General features: G+C 36.8%; 1 protein-coding gene across 1 annotated transcript; it reads left to right on the plus strand.

Moving 5' to 3' along the window:
• elovl6 (ELOVL fatty acid elongase 6) lies at positions 1–14059 on the plus strand. Its single transcript, XM_039664508.2, has 4 exons — positions 1–304; positions 9537–9668; positions 10635–10786; positions 12900–14059. The coding sequence occupies exons 1-4, from the start codon at positions 222–224 to the stop codon at positions 13331–13333; spliced, it is 801 nt and encodes a 266-aa protein (XP_039520442.1). The 5' UTR covers positions 1–221; the 3' UTR covers positions 13334–14059.

The following is a 14059-nucleotide window of genomic DNA, read 5'->3' on the forward strand; positions in this document are numbered from 1 at the left end:
CTTCCTCAGAAGAGAGGAGGGCGTATGCCGGCACGGGCTGAGAGTTAAATAGGCTGACATTCGAGAACAACTCAACGAATGTGCTGGGGGTGGCAAGAGCGATGCAAGGGCAAGGCTGGAGCTGAGCCTGCGAGACATAGCTAGGAAATCCGTGAAACTCAACTCATTCAGTCGCCAAAGAGGCTAACGTTCTTCAGTACGCGTTTAAAGGACGAGAGACCATGTCGGTGCTGGCTTTGCAAGAATACGAATTCGAGAGGCAATTCAATGAAGATGAAGCCATTCGATGGATGCAAGAGAACTGGTACAGTAGCTCTGCTGCATGATACATATTCTGTACCATAACAATCACGCCTACAAACCCCGTTGTATCATCGGATAGCTCGTATCCCTGATTTCCACTGACTGACTAGCATATTAAATATTTCAACCATGCATTAATCCTTATGCTCAAAAAGCCTCTTGAAAGTCACTGGGAGGTGGGCTGCCATCCAGACCACGGTATTTGCACAGTCAGTGTGATATTCCCCCTCGAGACTCATCAATATTGTTTCAGCATCGTGTTCTATTCATCCTCTCAATGTTATTCGTGTAATGAGCGATGCTATATTTGAAGCATCGTTGCTCTAATCAGATGCAAAGCCTTTTCAAGGTGATGCTCTGATTATGCCCTTTCGCGACAATTGGAACGTTCATCCTATGCCTCGCGTGTTCAGATTGCACGCAAACGTTTAGGCTATTGGATTTTTTTCTTCCCGTAAAAAAAAAATAAAAAAATTAATGTATGTTTAAAATCAGTGGTACCCCTATATTAAATAGCTTGCTCGAGAATCGTTCTTTAGATTCGGATCTTTCCAAATGAAGCGGTTGACAAAAACGGTCACGAATCGGACCGGATTCACGATTCATTAATCCGTGAGTCGTTTCCTTCCAATATGTCTGATTTGTAGGCTAATTGCCAAGAACTAAATTGAGTGAATTATTTGACTAACGGAACGACATGGTAGGCGTTTTAAAAGGCTTTAAAATGTTACAAAAACAACTAAATGTGTTGACGAATTGATTTTATGGCAGTTACAATCACGAAACAGAATTGGTTTGAATAAACTTCAGCTTTACTATGAGCACCATACAAGCCTAAAACATAATTAAAAAAACCTAACAAAACATACATGAATATGACTTTATTGTAGGCTAACGTGATAATACGTTAATATGTCAAGGACCATGGGGTGACAATCACGCCATGACGTATAATAGTTTGAACCGGTTCTCTTAAACGAACTGTTCAAAAGAACCGATTCGCGAAAACGAGTATGACTTCCCATCACTAGCTCTTGAAAACTCAAAGCCTAGCCTAGCTAGCCCAATGTCTGTAGCAAATGGAAACGTAATAGAGGTAATCATATTAATAATAGGCTATACATGCAAGTGAAGCGTTATTAGATTCCCTTCTCCGTACGTAAGCTTTATGGTTAATGCCAGAAATCATCGCTGTTTATTGCACATTTGGCACGTTTCTCATATGGGAAATTGTGCTGCTTATTAATAGGTTTTGACACATGGTAACATCAACACGATTACTCGCTATATGGATCAATGTCACACATTTGTTATTCTGTAGCGCGTTTGGAGAGTGAGAAGTGCTGGTTAATAATTCATAGCAACCAATGAGATGTGGATGTTGATGTCTGCTGACACAATTCTGACCAATCATGTTTCGCGTCACTGTGCCGAGTTCTCGGGGTTGCTTGCATCATATTATTATCTATCATCTTGTATCCCTCCTGTGTAGAGAGCAACACCGTTTGTTTTTAAAGAACGTTTTTATTTGTAATGTGCTTAATGATAATTTTGTTTTGTTGATCACTTCAGACTGTCGGTTTCCTGTCCGTACTTAAAAATGAAATGCTAAGGAAATGGTGTTTATGACTGACGGCTATACCCTGAAATGCAGATTTAAAGGGATAGTTCACATTAACATTATATTTATTTCATTATTTATTCTAAACCCCTTTACAATGCGTATGGTCTTCAATAGAAGACCACAGATGATTTTAGGCAGATTGACCTGAGTCACCGTTCACTTTCATTGTATCTACTGAATGGTAACTGTCATTCTATGTAAGTAAGTTTGGGGTAAACTTGGGGTATCACTGTAAAAATAAATAACAATGGATACTCCTATACATACATAAGACAGGCATCTGACAAGCCATTCAATCATACAGCATAAGTCATCAACTCATCACAGGCTTTAAAATCATGCTTCTTTCCTGCTAGGTAACTTACAACAGTCACAATTTCCATGATGTCACAATACTTGCTTGTAGTCACGTCACATTAACTTTATGAGTAAGATAATTTTAATGGCCCTTGCTGTTATTAGGCCTAACTAGTTAATTTTTTACTGTTCAAACTTTGAGGTTTATTCATCCCGTGGCCACAACTGTTATTAAAAAAATAGTTTAATGTTCTAACTTTTATGTATGCTTCCTATCAATTTATCAGGATACTAAACTACCAGATCATTGGCTTTAGACTAAGGCCATGTCCACTAATATGTTTTCATTTGAAAACGTATATTTTTCTCTCCGGTTTGGCCTTTCATCCACACTGAGACGGCGTTTTAAGTCAATGAAAACGTAGCTTTTGGAAAACACTCTACAAAAGCAGACGCGGTTTTCGCGTTGTAGTGTGGACTGTGAAAGTTTAGTCATGTGATCCATGTTGTACCAATAGAAATTCATGTTTACCAGTCTTGTACCTTTTATTTGCTAGTCACTTTCAAATTGATGCTAAAATATGTTACTTTGTCTTCATATCACAGTCCTGTACAGATGACAGAAAATGTACTCACATTTGCTGTTCTGCGGCAATACATGAGAGTGGTTGCGTTTTAGACCAAACATATGGTGACTCAGTACAACCTGGACATGTCAGTGATGGTGAGATATTTTGCTAAATAAAATTATCCTGTTAGAAGAATTGCGCGATAACTTTATTTTTACCATCTGTATCATCTCTGTGAGCTTTTGTGAGGTTTCACGCATGCGCAGTATGGTAAATTTAGAAGTTTATCATCTACACTGAAATGGAAAGCGCCTGAAAACGCTAGTGTGGACGGAGAGCGTTTTTAAAAGAAAACGCTGTGTTCAAATGTATCCGGAATCAGATTAATGTGGACGCAGCCTAATATTAAAGACATTCGTCTCTTTGTAATGTAATTTTTCTTGATACCTCATCACCTGAGGGAAGGCAGATTGTGTTTGCATTGCAACACATGTGAATGAAGGCTCAAATCACCTGAAAATAAAGATTTGTCATCACTTACTCACCCTCATGTTGTTAACTTGTTACAAACCTGTATGAGTTTCTTTCTTATGTTCAGCACTAAGGAAGATATTTAAAAAAAAAATGTTGATAAACAGACAGTTGGCAGTAGCCTTTGACTTGCATAGTAGGAAAAAAAAATACTATGGAAGTCAATGGCTACCATCAACTGTTTGATTACCAACATTCTTTACCAAATATCTGGTCTTGTGTTCAACAGAAGAAAAAAAACTCATACAGGTTTGGAACAACTTGCGGGTAGGTGAGGACAAAATTATTATTATTATTATTATTTTTTTTTTGGGTGAACTATCCCTTTAAATATCATTTAGTCCCAAAACCCTTATATACTTTGGCAAAGACTTTGGTTGTCTGCATAAAGGTCATTCGGCCGAGTGAGGGAATGATCAAAGGGGCTAAATACTAATTAGCTGTACTTTAACTCAGCATTTTTAAGACTATAGATCAACTGGGAAATTCACATTGTATAATTGCTTCTTTCGCATTTGAGGGAAATGCATAGATAAAGAGTGTAAACGTTTGCTTGGAAAGCATTTTTCAGAACCCCTCCTGTTTGGATCTGAAAAGAAGCTGCTAGGCACGTCTCTTCTTTAATAATTCTACGTTCCGCTCTGTGATTAATGACTGCAACACCACAGGATCCATTCGTACATCTTACTGATGATCAGGGAAACAGAAATGTCAGCTGTGTTAAAACAATTTTTGCACTATTTATTTATGCCGAGCAAGCACAGTTGCTTCAGCACAGACTTTCCTGAAGTTCTGTGATGAAAAGATTGTCAAGTATGAATGCAGATTTGGGTATAATTATCACCTCAAATTTTCAATGCATCCCGCATTTTCAATGCATATATATAGGTAACAAAGGCTGTTAAAATTAGAAAGATTGTTATTATCGAGTACCTCATGAACAACAGTACAGGGTACAGAAAACCGTCTTTTAAAAAACACTGGGAAAAATATGGATATTTTCAAGAGGCCCATTTATTGGAATGTATATTTTAAATTCTCTTACTCCAACTTACTCCAAGTACTAGTGCAGTTCAACAGCCACGTCGGTGCTGTTCATTGTATGTTGCAGTAAAAGTGTATGCTGTGCATAATGTTTTATATATATATATATATATATATATATATATATATATATGGCAAAACAATTCTCAGCAAAGATCAATAAGACAGAGCTGCCATAGCGTGTGCATTGAGCCATGTGTAGTGTTGGTCTGGGTTGACCAGAGAGAATTAGCCTAAGGTTGTGAAGATTGCCACAGGTCATCTCTAATCTGGTAGTATTTTTATCCTCTATCCTCACTATACTGCACTGCCCAAAGGTTTCTTTAATGAGATCTCATTGTAAGAGTCAGCTCTCAAAAGACCGGCAGACAGGAGGCACAGAGGTGATAAATAAAAGTGGACTGAATTCTGAATTACATAATAGTGACAGATAATAGAGTTTCCTGGCACCATCAAACTGATGTCCCCTGCAATAAATGCTAATACAATCTTATAAAAACAGACAGCCACTTTACTACACAACATTGTGAGATGCTGTCTCCAAAAAATACCGCCACTGGCCTTGATAGGTTATCTTTATAAAGTAGATTTGCTTTTCCTGCATCCTTCACAGTCTAAAAAAGCTAATCTCAGAGCACACACAATAATTTTATTTTTATTTTTTTCAAAATTTGACCTCTGAAAGAGCAGTCACCTTGTCTCTATTTTCACCGCAAGTAACCCAGAAGAAGGGATTGCATTTGATGTTTTAGAAAGGGTAGTGGAGAAAAACAAATACCTCTGGCTAAAGCCCTATCCACCTTGTCAAAACTTATAACATCAGCCATTGGTTTGTTTAGTCACGCATGTTATCGCACCCAGAGTGTTAGACAGAAAACTGTCTAGCAAGTCAGACTGATCTCATGAAATGGCGTATGAATGACACGCCAATTCGTATTTCCATTTTTTGGCGTGCCATCAACACGCATAATCACTTTTCAGTGTGTTTATTGACTTTTTATTGATCATTGACTTAACGTTACATTACTGTATATATAAATAAATGACCTACCCCAACCCCGTCCCAAAACCTACCCGTCACCATTTATGAGTCTTCCCCTACCATCCAAAAAAAATAAAAATATCGCTCCCCAGATGTAGATCTACATTTTGCTTCATTTTGCTTGGACATTTAACGGTATGTACATACACGCGGAATCACTCGGACACTTAACGGCGTAGACATACACGCGGATAGCTCAAAATGCGTATAGATAACACACCACTTGTCTTGAAAGCAGCGTGTATGTATACGCAAAAGTCATGATGTCATGTTGCGCAAGAAAACAAAGTAGTATTTCACTATGCATCTATATTTTGCAGTGTAACATGGAAAACTTTTTCTTTTTTTTGCATGTCCTCATGACGTCAAGGTTTTGCTCTGACAGAAAATATATTCTGTGCTTGAATTCAATACCACTTGCCCAGCGTTGTGCTGCGTTCAGGTAAAAATCACTGCATCTAGCAGAATAGATTCTGCTATCGTCATTAGTCTAAAACTGCTATTAGGCTGCAGATTCAGTTTATTTTGCAGCTCTAAATGACTTGGGAAGCACTTCTAGTGCAAACAGCTTGGGCCAGATGTGATCCCTTGCAAGTAGCTTCACCATCAGTCTTTGTCCACTGCAGGTCTGATGCTCTCAGCTGGAAAAATGAGAGCATAGACAAAAACGCAGATGAAGTTTTTCAAAGAATTGATGGTCTTGCAACAAACAGACCTACTTACTGTGCGTTGATGACGTAAGACCTGAATCTGTTCTGCTGATATAAAATATTTGTGGTTCCTCTTCTACAACCTTTTTCTGTATCATTGTCGGTGCATACATGGAAGCTGCTAGAGCTCTGCTTTTTTCTTCTCTCTCTTTTTTTTTTTTTTTTTGGACCGTAACGAGGTCTGATGGGAATATCTATCGCATCTCGATTGGATGGTCAGTACTAAGGCAGGGTTTTACTGCAGCCGTATAACTCACTGTTATGAAACTCACTCGCTGACTCCTCTAGCCTTCATATATGAAGGTCTCCCCAAAACATGTCTCCTGATATGTTGCTAATAAAAAAGGGAGTGATGTTGTTTTGTCATTCACTGCAGCATATCACAGTAACCCAACTGAACACACAGTCTTAAATGAATAACCTTTATTCATTTCGTTTCTGCTTCTAGGGCTGGACAATATATTGCATACTGGAAATATATTTGAGATTATTTTGCTGGAGATTTAGGCTACATTGTGATCACAATGATGTGATGCACCTTTTATTTGACAAATACGTTTGACAAGTTTAGCAGCTCTTATCAAACTCACAGATGTTTTAATACCATAAACTTCAGTAAAAACAGGGTGTTACCCATAAGTTTGTTTAATTTTGTGAAGATTTTTAAGTAATTTTCAGAATTTGCCTTAGTTTGCCAGTATTTAATAAAAATACATGTACATGACAAAAAAAAAAAAACCTATTTCAGCAAGGACACATTAAATTGAACAAAAGTGATAGTCATTTTAAAAGGAACATTTATAATGTTCCAAAACTGTATAATATCTGTAAATATATGTAAATTACAAACTGTAAAATATTAGAACTGAGCATTCTATTTATCAAAGAATCCTGAAATAAAATCTATGACGGTTCCCGGACAAGTATTAAGCAGCACAAGTGCTTTTAACATTGATAATGATAGCACAGCAATCAATTTAAATATACAAAAAAAAAATAATTAAATAAAACTGTTATAGTTATTATTTTTGATCAAACAAATGCAGCCTAAGAGATGTCTCTTTTTTTAATCCAAAATGGCTGTTTGGTCAAAGTCAAAATGATTGTCCGTCTGACTGAAAACAGAAACCTTTTAAACCTTTTTTTTTTCTTTGGCTATGTCACCCCCAGCCCTAGATGTGTACAACATAATGAATGCATAATGACATGCAAACAGAAGTTTGTAATGGTAATGGGTTACTGTAGCAGAAGCAGTTCTCTCAAGTACAAGCTTCTTGCTAGCTGCACTGTGAAGATAATGTGTCAATAACCAGTGCACTTAACTAAATAGCAGCCAGTAGCAAGAGTTCAATCTTCTAATAACTAATAAATCAGTCCTATATGTGCATACTGCTGCAGTCTTCCATTGTACACAAAGAACAAAGCAATGACAAGTCAAGGTTGGAGGGGGCTGCATACATTGAATGGGCTCACTGTTATAAGCAGAGTGAGGTCAGTGTTTCTCACATCCACTAGGCAGAAAAATAAAATGATGCCCAGTGTGCTTTCACAACCTACACCCATGCCCATAAAGGTCATGTGTAACAAAATAAGAAGAAATTTCAACAGTGCAAAGACACTTATATAGAACTATATATTCCATTATATTTTGACTTAATGCAATGTTTGATTTTTTAAGTATAGAGGAATTGTCTGAGGCTTTATCCAATGGGTGATTAAAACCCAGAAGAACCGATAGGCTTCCTCGTTTACCTATTTGGCTTCTTGGAAAGAGAACAGAGTCACGCAGGAGATGCTACTGGCAGGGAGAGAGGTGCCCTAGTTTTGGCCCATAATGCCAGCTGGATGCTTGACTGGCAAAGCTCCCATCTGGCGGACGTCTGCCATTAACTGAAAATAAATACTGTCATTATTAATTAAAGCTTATGTTTCAATAGGGATGTGGAAAGAAATGCAGTTCATTTTAATTAAAGGACAGTTTTTGCTCTGAAGGCATCAAATTAGATATTAGACTATTTACCCAACAATTTAAGTTGATTCATTAGATAATATTTTCTTGATATTAGTGTTAAAAACAAACTACTTTAACAAAAAGAAATTAAAAGCAATAGAACAATTGAGTTATTACCATACCATTGTTTTAATTATTTTAAGCATGGTATGAAAATTAGCACAGAACCATGAAATTGCTCTCATGTTGGTATTGAAAGTTTAATATAGTGATGTTAGTACCCTTATCATTATTTATGTTTTTAATGGAGTTACTTTATATACAGACATGTCCTAACGGTGTCATCAGAACACAGTGAAATTGAAATTTCTTTCAATTGCAATTTCCTTGGTATTCAAAGGGCATGTGTGGGGCATTATGGAAGCAAATTTATTGTAAATCAGATTTAGGGGGGGATCAAAATGCCCTAAAAAAAAAATGAATTAGACGGCACTGTAGATATCTCCAGCTTCCAGATAATGCAGTACAGCACTGCCAGATAATATGAGCTCCTAAAAGCAACACAAGCTGTCAAAATAAGCCCAATAAGCTGTTTGTGATAAAAAGCTCCAACAACAGTTTATTTCATTTTGGCAAGATATGTGATGAATATAGGATTTAAGAAACAATTACATATTTATGTAATGTTTGATGCATTTTGACAAAGTTGCTGAGCCAAATGCATTAGATCAGGATTTAATGTGATATTTATATATATAAAAAAAAATAATAATAATAATAAAAGCTTAACATCAAAACCTGTACACAATATAGACCAGTATGCAAATGTTTTAAGACTGGAATTGCGAGTTAGAAACAAAAAGTGCTGGCTCTTCTCTTGTTTTGTTTTAACAGCTACATAACTGCATTAGAATGTAGTCAGAAAAGTCACAGGATCAGTTTGCAGGTGGCCTTTTCACCATATGCAAATTCTACAAATTTGACAGTGTAATATGAGACTTGCGTGTTACCATACACAACGGGTCAAAATGCAAATTGAAAGAAAATGCAGTGCTTGTGAATGAAATGTTTTTGAATGAAACGTTGAGCCATTAAGCATAAACTTCCGTTCAAAAGTTTGGGGTGATTTTTAAAGAAATTAATACTTTTATTCAGCAAGGATAAGTGTCATTATAAATGACCAATTAATGCTACTTTCCATTTATCAAAGTATCCTGAAATGTATCAGTTTCCATAAAAACTTTGTGCATACATATGAACATTTAGTTAAATGAGCACATATAGGATTTATAATTGGTTCTGGTGTTTTAAAAATGAATCCGCAAAATAATAAAGATACTGATATAGTCTGATTTTGAAAGGTTTTTGAAAAGCTAGTTGATTTATACACACTGAAGGCTGTTGTGGATGGATACTTGAGTTTTCTTGGACTATACTAATTTTATTATCATCTCCCTCCTTACAGGAAGAAGTCCTTCCTCTTCTCTGCGCTTTACGCTGCCTGCATACTTGGTGGGCGGCATTTAATGAAACAAAGGGAGAAGTTTGAGTTGAGGAAACCTTTAGTACTATGGTCTTTAACACTTGCAGCCTTCAGGTAAATATGTCTATTGGTAAATGAGTCATGTGTCTTACATGCAAATGTTTGAGTGTGTGTATTTGACATGCATTACATGCATCTATCTAGCACCTGTTAATGCTAAAACATATTTTCTTACTTCAACATATTGCTGTTATGATGGAAATATTAAATGTAGTAAATGTAATTTAGAAATGTGTCATTACTATCACAGACAGTTGAGTGATATTTTTACACCACAGGCACTACAAAGATTTCACTGCACATTAAACCAAACGTCATAATACAATGGCAGTACAAGATGAAAGCAAAGTTTGAGACCTCCTTCCTTTGTCATTTTTTTTTAAATTTTGCTAACAAATTACAGTTTAAAAATACTTAAACCAGTCAACATGGAAAGACAATTCACATTTATCTGATATGGATTTTTTATTATTTTTTTAAATGATGTCGCTTAGCACGTTACAGTGTATTCATAAATTGTGAATACACAATTTATGATGTCGCTTAGCACGTTACTGTGTATTCATAAATTGTTTCATGTTTTAGCAGATTAATGGTGTTCATTATAGGCAGAAAAACAAGCCACTTCTTCGTTCCAAGTTACTTCATAAAGACCTGCATATATGGTACATAAGAGGCCTGCATATTTGAATTGATATCTAGATTGCATAGTAAAGGGCACAATGATATAACATATCACAAACTCTTCTATGTGTGAAGATCAGCACTATATTTACTGTAGAAATGGGGTGACACAGGCTACCTCGCACTTCCAGGTTTTTCACATGATCCAGCCATTGGCAGCTTTATAAGAAACCTAAAACTGGAACCTGAGTGCCAAGTAACTGCTCAGCCATAAAGCATTGAATAAAGCATTGTAAATGGTAATGCTATGCCCTGAGTCCTAAGTGTCAAATAAAGTAATATGCACTACTCAAAAAGTCAATTGTATTTGATTTTAAATGTCTCCTCCTTCTTCAGTATATTTGGTGCCATCAGAACCGGAGGCTACATGATGAACATCTTGATGACCAAAGGCCTAAAGCAGTCAGTGTGCGATCAGAGTTTCTACAACGGACCAGTCAGCAAGTTCTGGGCCTATGCTTTTGTCCTCAGCAAGGCACCTGAACTAGGTGAGATTATACATGAATAAGTCCCATTTCAGTTGTATAGGTTAAGATTAATAGGTGCAGTAAGCGATTTTTGAAAAAAGCAGTTGAAAATTGAAAACACCGGAACAAACCATTTTGTGATATTTGCTAGATGTCTGTTCAGTCTGCATGTGTGCTGAAGAAAAAAAAAGTGGATCAGACCGGTCAACACAACGTTCAGAAATAGTGGCATATACACTCATGATACGAAAGGAAAGAGTGTGAGAAGCGAGACATTTGTAGTAGTAAGAGAGATGGCTGAGATATTAGCACAGAGTGTTACGATCAGGCAAAGAAAAGTTCCGATCAGAAAACAGACACCGAGTTTGCTTCGTTTCTGCTCGATTAGTAAACATTGGTTTTGCCATGTTTTACAGAACCAATATATGCTGTTGTTGTGAATCACAGCTGATTCATCCACACTGTAATTGTTGCCCGTGTCGTTGCATAGCATGTTCGTTATTTTGGTGGTCTAAGCAATGAAGGGAGGGGTCTGTTTCTTTTGGGTAGGGGTGTATGCGTGTTTCGATTTCAAATATAAACAAGTCAAGTCACCTTTATTTATACAATTGCTTTATACAATAAAGACTGTTTCAAAGCAGCTTTACAGTGATACACAGAAAAAAATGATTCAATTATGCTGTAAATCAGCCCTAAAAAGACTTTAGACCATTTGTATACATGCTTCATCTGAAGCAAAACTATAGACTAAAAAATCATTCAGTAGTAAATAGGCTACTTTTTTTCTTTGTTTTAAAGTTAGACATAACCACAGCAACACTTGTAGCCACATTACTATATCATTAACTCTGTTTAAAGCAACTGTGATAATTTAACAGTTCAATGGTAGTTGAATACATTCTGCCTCTTCTATGTAGCCTGCTCAAGTGACAAAGCACTACTGAGAAGCCTAGTGTTCATCTGCATGAAAATAATTGGTTGTGAATTGTGAAAGCATAACAGAATTTGTTAGTGTGGACCTTGCAGCATAACCCCAAGTCTAGAAATATGGGATAGTGGTTCTATTTTCCGCCTGCCTGGGCCTATTGTGTTTTCCATGCCCTGGCGGTTAGTGGGCTACCAGGCCCATTGTAGAGACAAAAGGACAGCACTAAGACAACGTGAGGACCTTAACATCCCTAATTAAAGCCAGGCCAACCGTGATGAGTCAGTTATGTATAGCTGGAGACACACCAACAAATATAGACTTTTGACCAACTGAAAACATGCACTTGCCTTCTAAGTAACTGTTTCCATACCATGTGTTCAAGAGGAAATAAACTTCACTTCCTGGGAAACTGGCATAAAATACTAAAAGGTTGCTGGAACCAGGAAAGCCTGTGACACTCTTTTCATACATAATACATTACTTGGGCCACAGTAGATAAAATACAATAAAAAGAAAAAGATGTCATTTGATCTTGTGTTTGGAGGCAAATACCTAGGCCTAATGTTCAGAAACCAAGGCCCAAATTTACGAATAGCTTGCGCTGGTGCAAACCCTCTTTTTGGCGTTAGAAAATAGCGAGTATTTAAACGCAAGGTGATTTACTAAGGTTTGCGCTAGATAATATACTGGTATTTTCGCCATTATTTACCACCCAAATAAAGCATTTTTTGTTAAGATGGCACTTAGAGACTTCATATAACCAACACTCTATCGATTACAATGTTTCAAATAAATCCTAGAGGATTTTACAAGTAAGGTCACATCTGTGAGTGTATTTATGTTGGTGCATGCAGGTGGAGGGTTTTCAAATATGTTTACAACAGCAGAAAAACAGACCTAATGTGCAACTTAAAATGTTTTAATGCTTCATTTTGACCATTGCCCAGTGGTGTTTTCACAGTTTGAACTGCTACATTGGCCAAATAAAACTTGTTTTGTCTAGTGAATGCATTGGAACACTTTGCCCTGATTAGATATTCAAGATCTAGAACATGCAGGTTTAATTGAATATCTTAATCTCTACTTGCTATTATCAATAACACAAAAATAACAAGATAGCATATCTGAGACAGCCAATAGTTTCATAGTAACCAGCATTTTTTTCGTTTTTGTCTCACAATCAGTCTCTTGCTCTTACACTTTCAGGAGACACACTATTCATTGTTTTACGCAAGCAAAAGCTGATCTTCCTGCACTGGTATCATCACATCACAGTGTTGCTCTACTCATGGTACTCCTACAAGGACATGGTGGCTGGCGGGGGCTGGTTCATGACTATGAACTATCTAGTGCATGCCGTCATGTATTCTTACTACGCTCTTCGGGCCGCCGGCTTCAAAATCTCTCGCAAGTTCGCCATGTTCATCACCCTGACACAGATCACCCAAATGGTGATGGGCTGCGTGGTCAACTACCTGGTGTATTCGTGGATGCAGCAAGGCCAAGAGTGCCCGTCCCATGTGCAGAACATTGTGTGGTCGTCCCTAATGTACCTCAGCTACTTTGTGCTCTTCTGTCAGTTCTTCTTCGAAGCCTACATCACAAAGACCAAATCCAACGCAGCCAGGAAAAGCCAATAAATCAAGAAAATGATTTTGAGAAGTGAATCAAGGAGAGCAAAGTGGACCAATGAATGGTTAGTGGATGGATGAGTCTTTACAGTTGTGGCTTATGGACTTGCAGAAGAAAGAAGAGAAGACCATGAGAGGCTATGATCAAAGCTTGTGCATACTGTACTACTAACGTATAGAGATAAATCTCCCTGCCACTAGGGGTGCTCTATTGAGTCGCACTGAGAAATCATTATGATTATACCAGTTGAACAAAAAAGAACAAAAAAAATGTGTCTTTATGTGATGTTTATGTGCCCAATTCAATTCTCTGCATTAAATAAATGTATAGATTAAAAAGGGATGCAAAATAAATTCAAACAGAATTAAGGAGAAGTTTAAATGGACTGGGACATTTTGAAAAAAAAAAATCTGAGAAAATTATATGGATAGAATCAATATTTGTGTGGTTATGTCTAAACATTAAGTGTTACCGTTGCATTTTAATTTTGTATTGATTAGATACTAGAGCGTGTATGATAGTTTTGTATGAAAGCCATGTCAATGGATTACTGGTCAATGTTGAGCTAAAAATGCCACAGTGTGTTCAGCATCGCAGCACCAAAATCCTCTCAGGACTTAGAATTTTCCATTTGATGTTCATATCATTTCAGAAAAAAAAAAAAAAAAAGAAAAGACATAAAAAAGGGCAAAATAGTCAAGGTAGTCATATAGGCCTTAAATGTTCATGCCATT

This window comes from Pimephales promelas, chromosome 9 (genome assembly GCF_988280905.1).
Source record: "Pimephales promelas chromosome 9, fPimPro1.hap1.1, whole genome shotgun sequence".
NCBI classification, from domain to species: Eukaryota; Metazoa; Chordata; class Actinopteri; order Cypriniformes; family Leuciscidae; genus Pimephales; species Pimephales promelas.